The sequence below is a fragment of the Puma concolor genome, chromosome B2 (assembly GCF_028749965.1).
Source record: "Puma concolor isolate L17-30 chromosome B2, mPumCon1.1.hap2, whole genome shotgun sequence".
NCBI classification, from domain to species: Eukaryota; Metazoa; Chordata; class Mammalia; order Carnivora; family Felidae; genus Puma; species Puma concolor.
This window is the reverse complement of record NC_141671.1, coordinates 143,942,118-143,965,041: the sequence shown is the minus strand read 5'-3', so window position 1 is coordinate 143,965,041 and position 22,924 is coordinate 143,942,118. Positions and strand designations below refer to the sequence as shown.

General features: G+C 44.5%; 1 protein-coding gene across 4 annotated transcripts in view; it reads right to left on the bottom strand.

Moving 5' to 3' along the window:
- ZDHHC14 (zDHHC palmitoyltransferase 14) overlaps positions 1–22,924 on the bottom strand; it is a 293,086-nt gene that overhangs the window by 69,951 nt on the left and 200,211 nt on the right. For all 4 annotated transcript variants that reach the window (XM_086708227.1, XM_086708228.1, XM_086708230.1 and 1 more), the window contains exon 3: positions 6,314–6,472. In XM_086708227.1, the coding sequence (XP_086564353.1) occupies positions 6,314–6,472 (159 nt within the window). The remainder of the gene's footprint in view (positions 1–6,313; positions 6,473–22,924) is intronic.

The following is a 22,924-nucleotide window of genomic DNA, read 5'->3' as shown; positions in this document are numbered from 1 at the left end:
ACAATTGGTTAGGTTTGTGTATTTATATCTTTGCGATTGATTTTGAGTGTTACTGCTGTGTCATCAGATAATATGATCTGTGCAAACATCTGTTTTTAAAAAGCTAGGAATTTTTTGTCGTCTAGTATGGTTAATTTTTGTAAATATTCCACACACAGAAAAAGCTAAGTATACATCGTAGAAACAAAGTTCAGCACATATTAATTACATACTTTATTTTCTTACTTATATTTTACTGACCTGAACCATTAAAACTAGAAGTATGCAAATGTTTCTCACTAGCATTATGTTTGTAGCAAATTATCCTCACCTTCTCTAACAACTTTTACTTTATACATTTTGATACAATGTTATTTGGTGCATATATGTTGATGACTGAATTGTTTGTTGTGCTCTTTACCAGTGTAAAATTACTCTCTTGGGCTTATGCAATATAATAAATATAATGACTTTTATTATTATATATAAAATATAATGAATATAATACATACTACAATATAATAAATATAATAAATTCTCCTTGGTCTGTTCTTAACAATGATCTTTGAAGACTTTTATTTTGATGCATCTAGCTACTAGCAGTATCTGACACATAGGTGCTCATTAAATGTGACTGAAAATCAAAGATATTGGAAACTTGTAGGGGAGTGGGGACTACTGTAAAGCCCTTTTTGTTTGGTTTTTGGGAAGATACAAATGCCTTCTCTCTCCATTCCCCTCAAATGATACCCTTTCCTGTGGGAAATTAATAGCCCGCTCACCATACCCTAATAGTCAAAGAGAAATTCCAGAATGCTACTCCACACCAGAAGGTAGCTACATTCCAAATCTCAGATATTCTCAACCTTTTAAAATTGAGGCCAGCTGTGAAGCAGTGACTGAGCTCTGATGCACACAGTGTGTACACAAAAGACAAAATATCAGCAGTTGAGCTCAGAAAACCACACTGCAGAGGAAGCAGAAGGATCGATGGGAGGGAGACGCCGCGGGTTGAGGCGGGGAGTGTGTAGTACCCCCAGGAGAGAAAGAGCACAGCAAAAAAAGAGACAGGGAAATGAGAAAGGGAGTTTATAAAGATTTTTAAAGATGGTGGGAAAGCCCTACCAAAAGCAGGAGTCCCTGAAGTCCCTGTGGGGGGGCCTCTGCAGGTTCTTTGTGCCACCTACGCCAGCACCGACACACAAGGACCGAGCAAAATGGGACCAGGGCACCCCCCACATGAGGAGAGAGGCTGGCCCTCCTGAGAGCTCCCCAGGGGCCGACACATCCTGAGGGCTTCATGCACCGTCTTCTCTGTCCTCACAGCACGTCCAGATGTGTCACTGCAAATGCAGAGAGGGTCCTCCCTGCCCAGACAAGGCAGGAGGTTTGGGACCCAGGGAACTGCTGCCTCCAGAGGCCACCTCTGCCCGTCAGGTTAAGCTGCCTTCTGCCTGGTCAAAGCTAGACACACTCATGTAGAGCAGGCTTACAGAGGCTTGCATGTGCCATCTAATCGTTTAGCAAACTCGACCCAGTCCACAGTGTGTGATTAAACTAATTTCAAATAAGTCCCTTTTAATTACAGGTTTAGGTTGTATTAAAAATACCCAATTCCAGTGAAAGCTGCTGGTAATTCTGACACTAGACCAGAGCCCATCAAAGGACAGACTTCCTGAAATGTGGGACTGACTTGGGGCGCTGGGATGTACACAGTGAGTTTGAGAGGACTTCCTGAGCGTACAGTTGGCTTTCCAGCACCTGCAGTTACTCTCACTTTAATAAAGACCTGAGGGAGCCTGAGGATCAGAGATAGCAGGAGTGGCCCCATGGCCCCAGATGTTGGTCGTTTAAAAATATTTTAGGGGCGTCTGGGGGCTCAGTTGGTTGGGCGTCCGACTTCGGCCCAGGTCATGATCTCACAGTTCGTGGGTTCGAGCCCCACGTCGGGCTCTGTGCTGACAGCTCAGAGCCTGGAGCCTGCTTTGAATTCTGTGTCTCCCTCTCTCTCTGTCCCTTCCCTACTCATACTCTGTCTCTCAAAAATAAATAAACATTGAAAAAAAATTTTTTTAAATATTTTATAACTTCGAAGATCGCTTGGCTGAACAAACACACCAAAATACTCAGTTCCGTACATGCAGAAGCAATGTAATGGCAACAGAGAAAGAGAACTAGTGAGAGACAGGGAAAGGTTTTGAGAGAGAAAGAGACAGAAACAGAGACAAAATGAGAGAGAGAAAGAATATATTCACTTCTAGGACTGCAGGTCAAATAAATCAAACCAGATTACACGGAAACAAGGTGATTCCTATCCCTCCATGAACCTTGTTCTATGCAGTTATTTTGGGAGCACTATGGCAACATTTTCCTGGTTATCCACAATAACACTGATGGCAAGCACTGAGCCCCCCACAGTGTGCACCAGGTCTATACTGGGTCCTTGCTGGGCACAGCTTCACTTAATCCTTAAAAGAAACCTATGAGGAAAAGTACTAGGGTCATCCATTTTATAGACGTGGTAACAGTTGGGGGTTAGTCAGATAACCTACTCATGTACCAATATCATCCACTGACAGGACCCGGATCCAGGCCCGAGTCTGTGCGCGTTAGAGTCAAGTTGCCAACTACTAGGCCCCGCTGACCCATTCTATATTTGCGCCAGAGTTTGCTTTCCACGAAAGCTTTCCCTCAGTCCTCAACTAAAAATACAGAGCCTTTATAAGTTTGCTCTCATTTCAAACACATTTAACAAAGAAAACTATTCTTCTGAACTGCCTGGGAAACTCCATTTTTTCCTCTCTCTTCTCCCAGCGTAAAGTGGCATTTATTTGTGTACCTAGGAAGAACCAACCCAAACCTGCTCATTACAAGGGAAGGGAAGCCACATGTGCTAACTCTGGCTTTCAGCGTATCATTGTATTTTTCTCCCCGGCTGCAAAAAGTAGAATTCTTTCAACAAAAACTTTCTATCTAAAAATAAAATCGTGGCAAACTCTGCAATTACACTTCTCAGTTGGAGACGTTTGCTTTCCACTCTATTTTCCCAAATGCAGAAGGAAGTCCAATTTACTGTCTGCTAATGGATCACACCAAAGGCCCAAATGTAGCACAATGAACCGGAAAACCGAAGCTACGTAGGTGTGAATCACTGTGTGGTTGTTCCAGGAGGGCTGAGAGTAGCTTTATTTTAAGTCAAATATGCTACTTATCTCACCTGTCATTTGCACAGTGGGACCCTGATCAGGGTGTGCCAAACTCCAGCCCCAGGGCCATCAAATGATGCTGAGAGGCAGATGTTGGCCAGTTTCCCCCCTCTTGAGCCCACTCCCAAACCTTCCCCTTTCCTCTCTTTTCCCTTTGCTGTTCTGTGCCTCCCGATTATAGGACCCCACCACGCTTATTGTGGAGTGCTGGATTGCTACTGTTACTTGGATTTATCAGAAAGGTTTCATGGGGCGCCTGGGTGGCTCAGTTGGTTAAGTGTCTGACCCCTGATTTCGGCTCAGGTCATGATGTCACAGTTCATGAGTTTCAGCTCCTTGTCAGTGCAGAGCTCACTTTGGATTCTCTCTCCCCCTTTCTCTCTGCCCCGCCCTTGCTTGCAGACTCTCTCTCTGTCTCTCTCCAAATATATAAATAAATAAATAAATAAATAAATAAATAAATAAATAAATAAATAAGATTTAAAAAAAGGCTGCAGAAGGGCTCCTAGGTATTAAAGACTGATAGCTCTTATTTTCTCAGCTGTTGGTTTCTATAAGACATTGTACTACCTTAAAGTTATACTCTGCGAGAAGTACACCATTAACTGAGGTTGATATATACTTTTGGTAAGGGGATTTTACATCTAATTCATCAGGTTCTTTTTTTTTTTTATTTTTTATTTTTTCAACATTTATTTATTTTTGGGACAGAGAGAGACAGAGCATGAACGGGGGAGGGGCAGAGAGAGAGGGAGACACAGAATCGGAAACAGGCTCCAGGCTCTGAGCCATCAGCCCAGAGCCTGACGCGGGGCTCGAACTCCCGGACCGCGAGATCGTGACCTGGCTGAAGTCGGACGCTTAACCGACTGCGCCACCCAGGCACCCCTAATTCATCAGGTTCTTTAAGGGACATGTATGAACACCTATGGGTGTTGGAGGGAATGACTAAGACAATTCTATGAACTTTTAGAAAGTGTTTTACAATAATCCAAAGAGAATTTTAAAGCACTAGGAGCTGGGAGGAAGTCTTACCACGATTAGGAGTCTAGCCTAGAGAGAGGAAACAGAAGATTGGGACCAAATGGTACAAATGAATAAATGAACAGTCAGATGTCTAGAAATGGGTAAATATTTTTATAAATGATAATGAGAAGGAGGTTCCCAGTAAACTCTATGGCTTTGCAGATAACAACCCCCTACCTAGAAATGCCTAGTGGAATAAGTCGCTGGACCTCCAGGAGAAGGCAAGCAAAGTTGACAGAAGAGCTTATATGAAAAGTGTATGCTATATACTATTCCATCATATCACATTCCATCATGTGATATCAAAATTATGACCCAAGAAAGGGTCCTGAGAATCCTTAGAGATTATTCCCTGCAGATATTCAAGCCATCGCAATGCTCTGGCTTAAAAGTGTCCTCAAGATGTGCACGGGATGGCTGACGTCACCAGGAAGCAGATCAGAAACCTAGCAACGGTTGTCATGTGTCTTTGTAGGAACACTGGTGTGCCCCTACACAGATGACCAGGTGTAGTTTTGGTCATCGCCCCCACAGAGGGCCACAGTAGATCAAGAAATTATCCAGAGAAAGCCAATCAAAAATAGCAAGGGGGCAGAAGTAATAACAGAATAGCAGCGATAATTATGGAACCTATATGCTAGCTACTATTCTAAGTGTTTTCCTTATATTGATTCATTTAATCCCTCAACCATCTCATTTAGTAGTTACTCTTATCAACCCATTGTACAGATGAGAAAACCGGGGATAGAGAGTTTAAGTAGACACGAAACTAACATTTGTACCCAGGCCATCCAGTGCCAGATTAACAGCTCTTAACTCGAGCTACTTGCAAAATGGGAAAAGACTGAACGAAATTCCATTCTGTTCTGCTGGGAGAGCAAAGGCTAAAAGTAATTCATCTAAGTTAATAAAATCAAGACAAGGCCTGATGGGGAAAACATGGACTTTCCACCAAAGTGCAGATTTTTAAAGTTAGGATAAAGTGAATTTCAGACAAAAGGAAAACAGCTTTGCACAGCAGAAGTACATTATAAGCTTGCATTTTCCTCAAGAAGAGGAATCCAATAGACTCAGAAAGAGTGTTGGCCATTGATGATGCTGAGGGGAAACAGGTTTGTTCTGAGCTAACAGAGGATTCCTGTGCCTAAAGCCCAGAATTACCCTTGGTCGTTTTCTATTAGAGGCAGGCTATGGGGCTGGAGAAATGAGGGTCTTTCCCCGTGGGCAGAGCCTTTGTGTGATCACCCTTCCTGTGACTTGGGACTTCTACCACCTCCTTGCCAACTTCATCTCTAAGAAGCTCCAGCCCAGGACAGAAGACGGTGTGTGGGTGTGGCAAGCAGCTCTCCATCGGAAGTGACAGGAAGTGATTGCCGACTAATCCCAAGGGGCTGGGACCCACGGCCGTTGTAAACTCTTGTACTAGGGCGGAGCTGGTGGAGCAGTAGAGCCACATCTCACCACTGATGACCTCTGTGCTACACATTCCCTCCGCCTGTTTCTCCAGTCCGTCCTGGAGAAAGCCAGTGGACAGACAGGGAAGGCCTTGGTGGTCTCCGGGAAGAACGACGATCCTAACTTAGGCCTGGAAGTCTTCTGGCCTCTGCCTCTTTTTCTCTCCTGAGGCTTCAAATGCCTCCAGTTCCCCAGCTCATTGCCCCTCTGAGGACTCAGAAGAACATCACTAAGCACATCGGGCTCCATGTGCAGCCAGCCCTTTGGGCAATGGAGGGACTTGGGGGTAAAATCATTTCTAGTGCCTGCTGATCCGGCAGCTCCAGGGAACAAAGAACCCCCACTCTGGGGTGTGTGCACCTGCAGGAGACGGCCCAGGGAGCTGCACCGACAGCGGGGGTGCTGGAGGATGTAAGAAGAAAAAACAGAGACTTGGGAACACCGGGCTTGGTGAATGGGCTCCGTGGCGGGAGGCACTTGAAATATTAACCATTATTGAGTTGTTCAGTTTCGGAGGATTAAAGAGACACCCGTGCTGACTCTCTTTAGCACAGTCTACACCAGGGAAATCAGCCTCCCCCGTCAGCTACAGACATTTTACCACTTGCCCGAGAGGTGGAACCGAGTCAATCTCTGCTTCTACTCACCTACGCAGTTATCGCAAAGGCTACAATGAGAGGCACGAGGGGGCCGGAAAATCTTGCAGGTGAAACAATATTTAAGTTTCACAGTCTGGCCATTGATGATGACTTCTTTGGTTCTGGGAGGTGGGCGGTACCCCCCTGAACTGGTGCCGTTTGCGATATCTGTGGACAAAAGAAGAAAAAGAGTGCAAGCCCTTAATATAATCACTTATCGGCTGCAGGCTCCCACCCCTAGGAGGCCTGGAGTCTGCACTTCCAAGGGAGCAGCCACACCTGGCCTTTCTGGGAGGCACCCGACGCCAGACACCCAAGAGGACCTGCCATCCCACCGCCTTCCAGCTCCTTGCCAGGGCTGAGGATGCCCAAAATAGTTCACACAGGCAGCGGCCACGTGACTGAGTTCTGGCCAATGAGGCTCGAACACACATGGCCAGGCCCAGCCAATGGGTCCCTCCCCGCGGAGACCCGCCCACTCTTTCCTCTCCCCGCAGGGCCGCTGGGGAACCAAAAATTGGGGATCCTGAATGTGCAGAGGACGGCTGCCTCTCCGATCTCTTCCCCCTCCATACTGCTACATGGACACCAAATTCCCAGTGTTAAATTTCTGAAGGTCTGGGTTTTGTTACAGCAGCTAGTGCTGCCCTAATTAACACAGTGGGGGATACTGACATCAAGATCCTTCTCTGATGGTACATTCCAAATCCAGCTTAAGAATCTCCCACCTTGCACATTGGCCTCCTCAAAAATACCAGGTATTGGATGAGGGGAATATATAATACATATGTATATATATGTGTGTGTGAGTGTGTGTATATATATATATATATAAACATACATATATATATTCAAAAAATATATATACATATATATTCAAAATAGATATATTTAAAAATATATTTAAAAAATAATCTCTACATTTTGTTTATTGTCTGACCAGCATCTTTCATTATCTTCTAGAACCAGTTTTTTAAATGTTGAAAAAAAATACAAATATATATTTTTTTAATTAAAAAACTTTTTTTAATGTTTATTTATTTTTCAGACAATGCCAGAGACAGAGTGCAAGCAGCGGAGGGGCAGACAGAGGGAGCCACAGAATCTGAAGCGGGCTCCAGGCTCTGAGCTGTCAGCCCAGAGCCCGACGCGGGGCTCGAACTCACTGAGCTGTCTGTCAGCCCAGAGCTCGAACGGGGTGAGAGCATGACCTGAGCCGAAGTCGGACGCTTAACGACTGAGCCATTCAGGCAACCCTGTATTTTTTTTTAAAGTTTCATTTTATCTTACAAATCTGGTTCTTGTCTCTGAGTTCACATTAGAACCACCCAAGGAGCTTTCTAAATTCCCCTAATGGATGGACCCTGCCACAGACCCATTAAATCAGAATCGAGCCCCTGGGGTGATTGTAAAGTGCTGCAGGGTTGAGAACCCCTGCTCTACAGGAAGATAAAACATCCAGTTTTATTCTCCTCTAGGCCCCTCAGCCCTGTGAGCCCTGTCAGGAAGAGTTGGGGGCAGCTGCCTGTGCAGCCCAGCACAGGAGGCCATGGGGGGATGGAGAGTAGCAAGACTATCTAAGGGCTTCGCCAAGAGACTCTGGAGCAGATAAACAGCTAGAGAAGACCCTAGGGGCTGGAGGAAATCTTGGGAAACTTCATGGTGGTCTCGAAACAGAGCTGGTAACTTTAAAGGTAGCTGTATTTTACTTCACACACACTGAAAGGTCACACAATTTTGCAATAGTTGCAACATGTGATACATTTCCCAAATGGTATGAGTCCCAACACCCACAGGGGCCCCCACAAACAGCCTGGGCAGGAGTTACAGGAAGAGCTTCCAAAACTCCTGATATTTCAGTCCTGCCCTCAGGGAGGCTGATTTCATTGGTGGGGGTACAGTCTGGCATCAGGGTCGAAGAAACTCCTGAGGTATGGTGATATCTGCAGAAGTGCACTTTCTTCCTGCCTCCGTGCTCCGACAGAATCCACCACTCACGCGTCATGATTTCAGGGGCCCTTCACCCTTCACCCCAATCTTCTTTAACAGGAGAATGGAGGCCTGAAAATCTGCCCCTTGCCCTTTGGCCTAAGTTTGGTATTTGTAAAAATACCAATCCAAGTGGTAGAGAGGGGGCATTGTGAGTGGTTATCAGCCATTTTCTATTCATGGAAAATTAAAGTTCTACAAGCAGGTTCTAGAAGGAAAGGACAGAGAGTTCAAGAACACCTGAGGCAGACAAGGCGGTGTAGAGGGCAGGGAAATGGGAAGACTAAGGAGCAGCCTTCCGCTTTACCTCTTTGCTGAGGACAGCTCTTCTACCTAGAATAACAATTACACAGCCACGGAGCCATCCCAGGGACCCTGGGTGGCCTTGCCAAGCAGGATACCCTCTCTTGGCATGTGCCCCACTGTCCTCGCACCCCGGTGGCTGCCCTATCAAACCTCTCAATGGGTTCTGTAATAAGGAGAAAACAAAGAGAGGAGGTGGCTATGTACTTCCCTAGCCATCAGGGTAAAAATAACTTGCTTTGAATACATCAAAGATAAGGTCAGCTCTCTAGAGATTGTGCCAACTGGGTGCCTAAATTAATTATGACTTGGTGCTTCACTAGCCTTATATCAGCCATGAAATCTACTGTATCCATTTAGCTCTTGAAAACATGGGTAGAAAAACTAGAAAGCCAGATACATGTGTAAAAATAATAACCCAGGGGCTCCTGAGTAGCTCAGTCATTTAAACGTCCAACTTTGGCTCAGGTCACGATCTTGCGGTTCATGAGTTCGAGCCCCGCCTCAGGCTCTGTGCTGACAGCTCAGAGCCTGGAGCCTGCTACAGACTCTGTGTCTCCCTCTCTCTCTGCCTCTCTATGTTTAAAAATAAATATTTAACATTTTTTAAAAAATTAAAAAAATGGAAATAATAACCCAATCAGCAGTATTTGTGTTAATTTAATCAGAAAAGTTGAAAGACTGAATTGTCACAGAAAGTGTCTTAAAATGCAGGGATGACCATCTTCTCCGCACTCAAATTACTAAAATAGCCTAGTCTGAGTAGCAGGGCCTTGGAAAAGGACCCGCTAGCACCTGATCCTGTTGTTCCAAAGTACATTTTTGAAAGGTTAAAAATTTGATACAATGTGAAGTGAAGGTGAGAATTCAACAGACATGAAAAATTGAGGCTTAAGAATTAAGCCAAATCTGAAAACTCTTTGACTAAACATCTGGAGAACTTTTCATGTCAAAGAAACTGAAGAATCAGAAGACCTGGATTCAGGACCCAACTGTGCCATTGAAGTGACTGAAGTGACTGAACATCCACATAACTGAAAAAAAAAAAAGTCAACTGGTATTTAGAACCTATGGTTCACCCTTGAACGATGTTGGGGTTGGGGGGCTGACCCCTTACACAGTGGAAAATCCAAGTATAACTTTTGACGCCCCCCAAAACATAACTACTATTAGCCTATTATTGACCAGCAGTCTTACCAATCACATCAAGTTGATTAAGACATATTTTGTATATTATATTCATTATATACAGTATTCTAACTGTATATAATATAGTATGTTATACTCTCTATATACTGTATATAACACAGTATTATATACTGTACATATAATTATATACATTATATAATGTACAGTATATATAATACTGTAGATAATATTTTCTTACTGTATATAATATACTGTGTATAATAAAGTAAGCTAGAGAAAAGAAAATGTTATTAAGAAAATCATAAAGAAGAAAGAATACATTTACAGGACTGTTCTGTATTATTGGAAAACCTGCACGTATAAGTGACCCCGTGCAGTGCGAACCTGTCTTATTTGAGGGTCAATTGTATTTAAGTAAAATACTGTGCCAGGGCCATAGAGGACTCATAAACGAACAAACACAGACAAGGGGAGAAGTCAGCAAGGGGTCTTGCTGGGCCGTCTGCTGGGCAGTGAGTCTCCTGGCCGGTCTGGCCATCCCATTCCCTCAGAGCCGGCTTTCTAGATGGAAGTCTAACAAAACCCTCCCACGGGCCTCCCATGGGCCACCCATGGTCTTTCATGCACCTGGCCCTTCTCTTGACGTCCGGTCTTACACAGAGCCTGTGCTCAGAGCACAGTGGCCTCCTTGTGACCCCCGAGCAGGCTGCTGTTTTGTACTTCCAGGCACGAAGCCTTCTCCCCTGGGGCTTCCCTTTCATGCTATCTGCGTAGATACCCTTCAGTCTTCAAGGACCAGTTCAAGCTTCTCTTGCAGAAACGCTTTGTAAGCTGAGCTGTTTCCTCCTTTGGACTTTCACCATATGATTCGTTTATATGTATATCATTTTCAATCACTAGCCCATGTTGTGCTTTCAGGTACCAGTCCTGTGCTGGGAGCAGGGGGAGACTTGTTCTCTGCTGGTGATGTTCACAGGCTGGAGGGAAGACCTGGGACCTCGCTAGTGCAGCCACGGCAAGGATCTGCTTTGGTGTCTTCCCCCAGGGGCTGCTGCAGCTCAGGGACCATGCGTTCCCTCTTTCATGTTCCCACTGTCCAGCAGAGGTTCTGGCACACAGAGGTAGGTCTTCAAGAGGTGCATGCTGAACGGGAAGGCCAGTAGTCCCGACAGGTGGGGACGAAGGATGCCTGGACGCACAGGACTGGCGTCCTCCACACCCGTGCGTCAGCCAGAGGCCCACTGCCCTTTGTCCTCTGAGCCAGTGACGCTTCCCTCCCTGGGAACGCCTCTCTCAAGATCTTCCTGAGGCTGTTACTCTTCTTAAACGTGTCCACGGCCACTGCTGGCCCAGTGACCCATCTCACACAGCTAGTCTGCGTATGCGCCCCCAGAGAGGGCCGGGCAACACGGGCAGCTGAATACCTCAGGGCACCCCAAAGTGGCTGTTTCTTTCACATAATAAATTCAACAGCCACCCCAGCCAGCAGCTTCGGGCATGCCTGCATCCAGGGTAGATGTGAATGACTGGGCCTTGAAACCCAGGGCTTCAAACACCCACCTGAGCACAACGAAAGTTTCTCCTCAACGTGCAGACTGACGCCAATGGCTGGTCATAAAATCCGTTCCTCGTCCCTGGAGATGACGTACACCCGTGGCCCACGTCACAGGGCACGGGAGGTGGTGTTCCTGTTCTAATCCTCAATTACTCTGTTTTTTTGGTTTTGGTCTTGGTCGTTGGCAACAATTGTGCCCTCCGCTTCGGAGAACTGCTCTTTGTGGTTTAAGTACAGACGCCGAAAAAGGATAATTGAAGTCTGCAATATCTAACGGTTAAAGAACACTAGAATTTGTGTGTGTGTGTGGGAATCTCTAACAGTACTGCAAGTTTATATGAGTCAGTATTTCTTAAGGACATTTTTATATACGAGCATTCTGAAAGCAAACTTAAGAGCTTGAAATGGTCTTTTTCTTTATAAAACTCCCCCTCCTTGCAAATTGTTGGTAGCTGTTGGGGTGGAGGCAGAAAGAGTAACAGAATCTCCATCTGGCATGAACCTCACAGTCAGCAAAGAACGAGGGGATCTGGGGAGTGGGGGAGGGGCCGTGCAGTGTGAATGTAGGGACACACAACTGCCTGTTGACTAAGTTTTTCACTCACAGAGAAGTCCTGGGCTTACCAGAGCCTTTAGTAAGTTGTTTGTTCACGCATGCCTCTTTCAAAGCCACTCTCCGAACAAGTCTTGCTCTTTTCTTGAAGGAATAATAAATATTCACTCATAGCCTGAGCGACCCCCTTGTCTACTGTCTTATTGATTCCTGCTCCAAATTCAGGGAGAAAACTGTTGAACCTTTAAAACCGCTGACCTTTACCACATAAAGCAAGTGAACTCTGCTTTCTTAAAATGCAAAGGGAAATATCCGAACTTACGAAAGATGTACATTAAGGTACTTTTCCTTTTCCAAAAGGATTTGGAACAATGGGATTCCCTGGTGCATTGAAGTTTCATGATGATTCACCACTAACAGTGTCTTCGCGAGAGGGAGGAACCTCTGCTAACAAACGTTTGACTGGAATGAGGACACACTGCACGAGGATACAAGTCGTAGGGGAAGTGAGATTTGCTTTATACTCAGATCTTCACGACCCTGTCTATTGCGTGGCTGGAGGACAGCCGTAAGTTCAAATGCATCTGAAATTTCATAAGGCTCACGTCATTGGTGCTTTGCAGCATTTGGGACACAGACTACCCAACCTTGAAATGGTTACCTCTCGGGACGGAAAATGGCTGAGAGCCAATCAACACAGGCTCTTGGCTAACAGTCTGTAAACTTCCAAGCCCATAGGAAAATATTAAGATGATGAAATCTGAGACAGCTCAACTATTAAACTGTTAGGGGTGAAAGGGAGAGCAAATTCTGATCTGTCCACAGACATTGGTTAGGTTTCCACTTGAGGGTAAAATGTGAATCTTTTCTCACCAATATATTGGATGGCAGTACCTTTGCCTCCATAAATGCTTATATACAAATGTGCATTTGAAGGCTCACAAAGGGGTGAGATTCCCCAGCCCTCTCCCACCAGCTGAACGCTTTGCTCTGTCAGTTTGTCTTATATGTTTGTCTTCGAGGGCTAAAACTGATGCCTGAGGTGAGGCTCGTGCATGTGGTTTCAATCCTGAGCCACGCGGACAGGCAGAGAGGGGAGGACCCTCTGCTTAGAGGGGCACACATCAAAGATGACTGGAGGAAGGACAGGGGCCAGGAGCAGGAGAAGAAGAAAAGCAGACGTGGGGAAGCCATAGGCAGGCGTGGGCCCCACGTGGGATGGACGGAGACCTACTAGCAACGGAAGACATAAGGCATTCGGGGCCCAGCTAGTCTTTCCCGGTCCCTTCACTCACTAATCCAACGTCTCTGAGTGTTGCAGGCACTCTGATGGACAACACAGACCTGGCTCTTGCCTTCAGGGCGTTTACAGCCTAGTGGAGGAGACAGATATTAAGTAAGTAAACACATAACTAAATGCATCATTGTGCATCGTGTTCTTTCGAGTCAGAGAAGCAGGAACTCCGCTTGGTGTGAGGATCCTTCCCAGAAGAAAGAGCATTTGAACCAGGATCTGAAAGAGGGTGGAGCAGGGCTTCCTTAGGCAGTGCCTGTGCACGCGTGTGTAAGCGTGCACGCACGCTGGGAGTGAGGAGCGAGGCATTTCAGACAGAGGGAGGGACTTGTGTCCTGGCCCCAGGACAGGAAGCATGGTATATTCAAGAACTGCAGGCAGGTTAGTGTGACCAGAACACAGAGAATGGGAGACGGTCAGAGAGGAAGACGGCAGGGGCTAGATCACACAGGGCCCTGGAGTCATGTTGGGGATGTTGGTGTTCATCCTCAGTGTCCCAGAGATGGGCTGGGGACAGAGGGAAGCAAGACGGCCAGTTAGCAGGGATTTGGAATACGAGCCAGAGATGATGTTAGCCCAAAATAGGGTGGTGGCTGTGGCGATGGAGAGAAGTAGACACATTCTAGAAACGTGAAAATGGTAACATCAGTTATTAGCGGATGTGGTAAATGAGAGACAGGTGGGTGTCCAGGATGAGTCTCGGGCTCTGGATGGTGCAAGGGGGGCACTGGGGCAGCGCCCTGAAGCAGACGGCAGGACTTGTGAAGGTGCAGCGAGGGAAGGAGGGGAGGGAGGAGATTGCCTGCTGGTACTGAGTGTGAGGAAATATCTTGCAGGCCTGTGCACATACAGAGCAGGACCTGAGAGGAAGGGCCTAGGCTGGAGATAAATGTCCCCTGGCTTCTGAAGTCATCAGGAGGTACGGGGCCAAGGGCTGAGCCCCAAGCCACTCCCACATTTAGAAAAGGATCACTGGAGAGGCAGAAGGAGGGCACAGTGTCACTGAGTCACGTAGTCTGCTTTAAACACATCCGGAAAACCCCAACACCGGAGTCCCTCTGGGGGACTGGTGCATCGGCACAGCAAAGAGGCTAGGAATAAAAAAGTGCAAAGAAAACCCAGGGTTTCCTCAATGAACTTGGTCCTCATACCTTCCAAGGATACTCCCATCCTGTGGGACAAGGAGCGTTCTGTGGTCCCCTAGCACGGAACATGCTGGTGTAGAAGGAGGATTGCCTGGTGGGGCAATCAGGGTTTCCTCTGGACAAAGGGGACACGGCTGTGACTGTGCTCGGAGTGGATGCTGGGGTGGAGCAGGAAGGAACCGCACTCTCTCGGGGCTGGACGGAGAACACTGGAAACAAAGCTCAGCCAGGATGGGCGGCGGGCGAAGGGATGAAGCCACCATGCTCCAATGCCCGGACTGCGTGCAGAGAGATGGAAAGGCCCGGGGCTAGGCACAGTGTGTCCACTGGCTTGCCCTCAAATGGGTAGAATCATGGAAGGATGCAGAGTCCTGGAGAGGGCACCTTCCTGCAGGGATGGAGAGGGCAGTGGTGGGGGAACTACTACAGACTCCTGGGGATGGGGATCTGGAAGAGGACCTGGGGCATATCCCACATAAAGGGATTAGGCTGCCTGCCCTTGCTGGAGGCATGGGGGTTGCAGACGGGGTACTTTTTCCCACTGAGTCTCACCACCCCCCACCCGCTGCGGTCCTGCCTTCATGAACAAAGCAGGGCGGAGAGGTCTGGTGTGGGGACCGTGGCTGCCTGGGAAATGCTCGGGAGGAGGAACGGAAACGGACAGGCTCTGACGGGGTGATGCATGTGCATGGTTCCCACTCACAGGTCTTCCCTAAGCCCCTCACTGGCATCTTAAGTGGTGGGAACAATTAAAGGGCAGGGGTAGTGCCAGGCTAAGAAAGGGGGAAATGGTGCATTGCAGACAATAAACCCGTGCTTCACAAAGTGGCTCAGCCTTGACCTTGCCTCTCCTGCATGTGCAGCTGGGTTTGGTCACAGGAGGTAATTTTATGTAGAGACCACAAAGGCTTTAGGCTTACTCTGGATTTGGTCATCAAAGGGCTCATAGGATGGACCTCCTTTAGGAGAAAACTTGGTGAAGGAGAAAGCATTTGTCAGATGAGAACCTGAACAGGTACTCCTAAGCCACATGAGAACCCTACCACTTAAGGCTTTTAACCAAGAACTGAGAAAAACACAATGAAATATTTGTAGAGAATTGGGCAAGGCAACCTTTGTCTGCTTAACAGAGAGGAGAAAAAGGAAACCTCAGAGAAAGAGGTTCCTGTGCTACTCAGTGCTAGCTTCATTCATTCATTCATTCATTCATTCTTCTTTTCAGATATCTATTAAGCACCTACCACGTGCTGAGCAGTCTTCTGGGGGCCCTGGATACAGTGGTGAATAAGCTAAGCCCTCTGTCCTTTCGTGGCCTACCCTCTAGGAAGGGCAGATAAGCCCAGAGTATGGATCTTTAAGAGTACAAACAAATCACATTTAATAACAGATCTTAAATGGGGCTGATGATCGAGGGCATCAGCTAGGGCAGTGATTCTCAAACGCGGGTGATTTGGGGCCCCAGGAAAAATCTGGCTGAGTCCAAAATGTCTGGAGGTGGCAGGAGGGAATAAGTTAAGCCCACAGATGCTGCTAAACATCCCATAATGCACAGGAGAGCCCCCACAGCAAAGACTTACCCAGCCCAAGATATCAGTAAGTGCCAAGGATGAGAAATCTTAGCCTGGGGCCTTGCTACTCAAAGTGTGTTCTGTGGACCAGCAGTACCAGCATCGCTGGGAAGCTCATTGGAAAGGAATAATCCCAGGTGGTTCAGATGCACGTGACAGTTGGAGAAGCATTGCCGAGATGCAAACCCTTGTTAGCAAGCAGACAAAAGCCCAGCGAAGTCCCTGCTCGCAGGTTAGGTACTCTGACAACCATCACCTGTGAAGGTTTGCTTACTTGGGAGGCTTTTAAAATGCAGAGATTCCTTACTTCTGAAGATTCTTAGGCCCACAGGGTAGGGTCTAAGAATCAGTACTTCTAGAAAAGCTCCCTGTCTATATCTGATTGTGAGGCCTGGGATCCATAGCAAACACGACACAGATAAGAGCTAAACCCTCAGCATGAGTTTTTGTATCACTGGCTGGAGAATCTCAGCAGCTGGCCTGGGATGCCGGAGAGAGAGATGTGTGCCGTTTATAAAGATGCTAATGTTACTCAAAGGGCTGATGTTATCTCTTTAGTAATGGAAAATGGAAAGTCGGTCTGATGAAATGGCCGGGCCAAGTTTTCAAACCGCCCATTTTTCTTGTATTTATAACAGTGTAACTTTTTAAAAAAATTTTTAATGTTTATTTATTTTTGAGAGAGAGAGAGAGAGACAGAGTACAAGTGGGAGAGGGGCAGAGAGAGAGGTGGGGGGAAACACAGAATCCGAAGCAGGCCTCAGGCTCAGCTGTCAGCACAGAGCCTGACGCGGGGCTCGAACTCACAAACCGCGAGATCATGACCTGAGCCGAAGTCGGTCTCTCATCCGACTGAGCCACCCAGGCGCCCCAGCAGTGTAACCTTTTGTTTGAAGACAATCTTAAAAGAATCGGAATATCCCAAACAGGCAAGAATGAAGTGACTCTGGTTTACATGGATGGGCCCTGCTTGTTTCATGCTCTGGTTCCAGGGGACAGTTTGAAAAATATCGTGAAAGACAACAGCTACAGTCTGGAGTGGAAACCAATTTTAGGTAAGTAAGTCCCTGTTAAAGGAGAGATCCTGTCCACATCCATATGCTCTCATAGAGTTAAGGAGATAGCTGTGAGTGTGAATTGTAACTGTGACCATGGAGTGGTAAACATCGATCTTCGTCCTGTTGCGAAAGTAATTCCATGAGTATAAGCCCAAATATTCCTAAAAATAGTTCTGAAGCACATGTTCCAGAAAATCAGAGCATAGGATGGCATTGGTGAGGAGTGTGATCTTTTCATCTGGTGGAGAAAACAGGCCTTGGTTTCTCCACATTTAAACTATGATAATTTGAGCACCCATAGTTCAGGGGCATTGTAATTCATTGAAGGACCTTGAACTGTCAGATGCTATGATGTTCATAGCTATCAAAACTTCTCTTTTGGGGGCCTGCCCAGATTCTCTGGGCCGTATATCTATATCTATATCTGTATCACTAATTAATGCAATTAAAGACACAAGAAAAAGAAAGTGCTTAGTAGCTATGACCTTTTTAGTTTAACTGAGTTAATCCAAAACATTATAACAAAATGAAAATTAATGACTATCTTATTTTTTGCATGCTTTTTTTTTCCTGCACAGATGCCAAAGCCTTGCCCTTAAATGTAAAAGTTATGAATAAAGGTCACTTTGTCCTTGCCAGGTTTTAATTTCTCTCAGATTTTTGTCTAAGTTCTCTGAGCGCGTGCGCGCGCACACACACACACACTTGCTGTGCTGCATAAATGAGTTATCAGTCCTTTCATTGAAGGCCAAAGGTAGAAATACTTGTGTGTGTTTCTACTCGACGGGACAGAGCTTCTGTGTAACTACAAAACACTGTACAGTGATAGAGCTCAGTCTGGGTTGTCAGCGTTTGCAGTATTATGTGACAGGGAGGTGAGAACGAGGTATAAAGGGGGGCACTGGACACCAAGCAAGGGCAGGGCTGCACTTCCTCATTATCCCTAGGAAAACCTGGTATGCTTTTATTGGGGTTTGAGTAGCACTAATATGAGGGCATTAGCAAGGAGCAGCTTAGATCTCATTCTGTACAGTAATACGATTTTATCCTTAGCACCAAGAAAAAGAGAATTAAGGATGCCACTGTAGCATGAGAGAACGCTACTTAGAAATGCACCATATACTTTAACGGAAAACATGCCCACCTATGGTGGTACTATACTGTTTTCTCTTTTGCCTCTAATCAATACTGATTGGCAAAATTAATAAGAATCTCCAATAAGATCACTAGTATAAATCTATACGTGGGTAGATATATCTATTATTTATATATAAATAATATTAGCAATAACCAGTTGGAAACTATAAAGGGATAAAATCCCATTTACTTCAGAAAAAGTAATCACAAAACTCTAGGAATAAACCTAACCCCCCCAAAAAATGGTTGATAGGTTTCAAATGCAGAACCCTATAAAACAACATAGAGACTTTAAGGAGATTTTGAAAAAGCACAGAGGAGCGTTCCACATCCTGGAATGCAAGATTCTGTATTTTAAATATGTCAGTTCTCAGATTACATCATGCATCTATTCCAGTGCCAATAAAAATTCCAATATGATTTGGGGAAATTTTGACAAACTGGAAAAAATGATTCTAAGCTTCATTTGGAAGAATAAACAGGTGAGAATATTTGCAAAAGTAAAAAAAAAAAAAAAGATGAGGGGAAATAATCATCCCAGGAAAAAAATGAAACATTGATACAGAATAGAACATTCTCAAATAGATGCAAATTCTAGAAGATTCAGTATTTGATGAATACAGCTTTTCAAACTAATGGAGAAAGCAAGAGTTATTCAACAAATGGAATTGGGATAAACAGGTAACCATCTAGAAGGAAAAAACCCAAAAGTTAGAGCCGTATCTCATGTCTTATATGAAAATACATAAATGTAAAACATAGAAGAACTAGAAAAATGTACATAAACTTAAGAGTCTGAGGGGTATGGAAGCCCTTTCTATACATATATGACAAGGCAGCATACATAAAGAAAAGATGGGTAATTTTGACTACACAAAAATTTGAAAACCTATATGTCAAAAACTCCATAAAATGCAAATGATAAAATAGAAACATATGTTACCATAACAAAGAGTAATATCTTTAAAGAGCTCTTATAAATGATTAAGAAAAAGACAGGTATTCCAATAAGAAAATGGTATAAGAGATGAACAGGCAACTCACATACAAAGGGAGAAATAGGTCAGTAAATATATTGAAAAAGTTTGTGATTTGCTGCCCCTAATTTCAAGCAAAGTCAAAGGTTAATTTTGAATGATAATTATTTAGTCTTGGTGAGAGCACGGAGAAGAGCCATGTTCCTGTACTATTGGTGAGAATATAAATTAATGTAACCGTTTGAGGAACAAGCGGTCATATGTCTCAAAACATTAACAGCCCATATTTACTTTCTCAACCAAGAGCATCTTTAGACATCTGACCTCGGGAAATATTCATGAATGTTGATTGTGACACTGTTTTTTAGTATTAAAAACTGAAATGTCAATAAAAGGGAATTGGTTAAAGGGATTGTGCTATATGATCATATAATGGGACAACCATATGCCTATTAAAGATGGAGTGGAATGGTTCATAGTATAGAGCAGGGGGAAAAATCTGTTTTCAAAATAGTAATGTACGATGTGAGCCCATATTTGTGTAAAAACACATTACACAGAGAAAAAGTACTGAAAAGTTACATCAAAATGTTAACCATTGATATCTCTGATTGGTAGGGTTAATTAATTAGTTTAAAAAAACTAAATTTAAAATTAAATTTTAAACTAAATTAATTAGTTTAAAAAATAAAGAATTAAATAAGTTCTTTATGCTTCTCAGGGTTTCTATAATCAATACGCAAGTAAAACCTTGGGTTTCCAGTAACTTGTTCTGCAAGACCAGCAAACATTTCTAATAAGTTTTGACTTAATAAACAAGCCATGTCTTGCAATACGAATAGTACGTGATGCTGAGCATCACATGATCACAACTGAGCCAATGGCTCTTCTCTTTCTCTCTCTTTTGCTGCGGGATTGTGGGTGATTGTCTCCCATGCTCGGATGCTCGGTCTCAGGCCATGGTGTTTGGCTGAAATCAGTGATTTTTCAGAACATTGGAAGGTGCCCACAACTGGTGCTAGTGTATTTTTGGGTCACTTCCAAGCACCTATGAGCAGTCTTTGCTTTTCCATATAAGAGTAAGCTTAGAAATGCTTTGCTTCATTCTAGGTCAGGCTGCCTGCAGATATAGATAGACCCTTTTCTCTGCTGCCTGATTTCCAGTTATGTTAAATACAGTATATGACAAGAGTTTATTAACACTGTACTGTAGTCAACCTCTGTGCAAGCGTATCAATGGTCCCTGTGCAGAAAAAGATTCCATGAGCCAATAGATAGCAGTGATTCCGTTAGTGACAGTAAAAGTCGTCCTACACAATAACCCTCCTCTCTCTTTTCTCCCTCACACCAGCCACAAAGGTTTTCAAAGGTAAGTGCAGGTTAATTTGTTCATTTTTCTTTATATTTTGTATTTTCTTTATTATGTTGTATTATATTACAGTATTGTAATCATTTTTATATGAAAATTTTTGGGTTGTGGAAAAAAATCATCTGAGTTTCCATTACGTCTTATGGGGAAATTCACTGTGATATACAAGTACTTTGGATTGTAAGTATTTTTCCAGAATGAATTATGCTTGCAAACCAGGTTTTACTGATATTGCTTTGCAATGAACAAAATATGTTACTTTTAGAACATCTTGGAAGAGGCATAAAACATTTGCAAAAAGGGGTGAGATGGTCTGGGGTTCCTATAATTCATAAGCTTAGGTATCAATGGAAATATCTCTGCTGCTTCAAAAAATACTTTTAAATTAATAGATTTCAGCAATTATTTTATTTTATTTTATTTTATTTTATTTTATTTTATTTTATTTTATTTTCACCTAGTGACTGTTGAGCATTTACTATACACGAGGAACTTTCTAGGCACTGAGGATAAAACAATGAACAAAATATACAAAGAGCTCTGTTCTCAGGCAACTTACATTTTGTACAGGAGGAACAGACAATAAAAGGTTTTGAGCAGAGGTGACATTCATCAATAATTTTAGAAAGATTTCCTCTCTCCCTCCCCTCAAGACTGGCTGTATATTCGACGTTTTTTAGATTCTTTTGTCATTCCCGAAACGATAGGAGAAGGAGTTTGCTTGACTCCTCGGGTTCACTTGTAGCTCCTGGAATTGTAATCCTCCTCCCGGCTCTCCAGCCATACATGATGCTAGCTGCGGCCAAGTCACACAATTAGCTCACTTAACGCAGATTATCTTGGCGTAACATTTACGTCTAGGAACAGTGCCTTTCATGCTACTGGGCACTGCATCCTTTCGTCTGTCACCATGTTGTCCAGATTTTGCGCCATGAGAAGGCAAGGGGAATGGAGAATTTTCCTGGGAGTGAGGAGACCGAGTTATGTTGTCCACACTGGCATTGCCAAGTAATTTAACTTTGCTGGGCTCCCCAGATCTGTATAACAGGGGGCTGGAGAGATGAGCCATGAGGCTCCTGACTGTTTCTGGGTATAGGATTCTATATAGGCTCACGCCCCTCAGCTTTCTGACTCCCCTTGGCTTTGTGCTCTTCATCATACGTGTGACTCAGTCTGAGTGACACGGAAAAACGTGCCTATGTTTTTTACGAACTCATTTCTTGTATTTTCGTTTTAGTCCCACAAGCAGATGGCAAATGGGTTGAAGGCCCACTGCAGGCAAGTACTTAATAAATACCTGTTAACCAATCCTCCTTTAAACCAATAACGTCAATACGACCCTTTTCTGCTTATAGCGATTAAATGAAATAATTCAAATACCCTTGCTTTCGACTCGTATCTCCTCGTACCACCGAGGACGTGTTTCTTCCTAACAAAAGCAGCATGGAAGACCACCCCAGTGCGTCTCTAGCATCTCAGCCCTAGGGGTCCACACTTGCCTTAATGGGCCCACAGCAGCCCTCGAAGTCCCAGCCCTGTGAGTTCTCTGGTGCCAGGTCTGAAAAAAGGCCAAGACTACGGCAAATCAGGCAAGAATGAGTTTCATCTAAACTTGCTTGTAAGGTGAGCAGAAGTGATTTTGTCTGCCCTTACTAATGCTCACTGGTACTTTAATAAAGCACTGTTAAGTGCTGTGAATAAGAATGTGTAAGGAAGGGTGGAACAGAATCCAAATAAATGATGTCACAGCAAGCACCCTGTGACCAATAGCAGCATGGTCCAGATTTTGACAAAAACAAAACGATTCCATTTCTCTTTTGTTCCTTCCAGTGCTCACAACGCGACTTGTAATGATAGTCAACAGGAGAAGAAAACGGAGTTTCCGATTCTTGAGATTAGCAGGTAATGGTCACCAACGTCTACATATTTTTGAAAACCATGTGCGCACAATATAAAAGACAACGTGCCTACAATTCTCTCCCTAGCCACGTAGACATATTGATACTTCTGAATGTGATTATGTTTTTTCCCCCCTTCTGGCAAAGAAAGCGGCTTGCTCAGGTCTCAAGCTTGGTTGGCGTAAAAGTGGATTAGAAATCCGAGTCTTTCATGCCTTTTGCTTCTGGTTATCCAGGTAAAGTCCTCGACACACCCCCATCATGTGACAGTCAGTAGATGTCAACTAAGACCACCCCAAAAGAACAGTTTTAACTGTAAAGAATATGTTTGATTTTTTAATGAAATTATCTTGTCAGCCGGGTAGGAGTTTCTCAATTCTTTTGTCAATTAACTTGGAAGAAACATGACTGAGACGGGCACGTGGGTGGCTCAGTCGGTAAAGCGCCCGACTTCAGCTCAGGTCACGATCTTGCAGTTTGTGGGTTCGAGCCCCGTGTCAGGTTCTGTGTTAACAGCTCAGAGCCTGGAGCCTGCTTCAGATTCTGTGTCTCCCTCTCTCTCTGCCCCTCCCATGCTCATGTTCTGTCTCTGTCAATAATAAACAAGCATTTAAAAACATTAAAA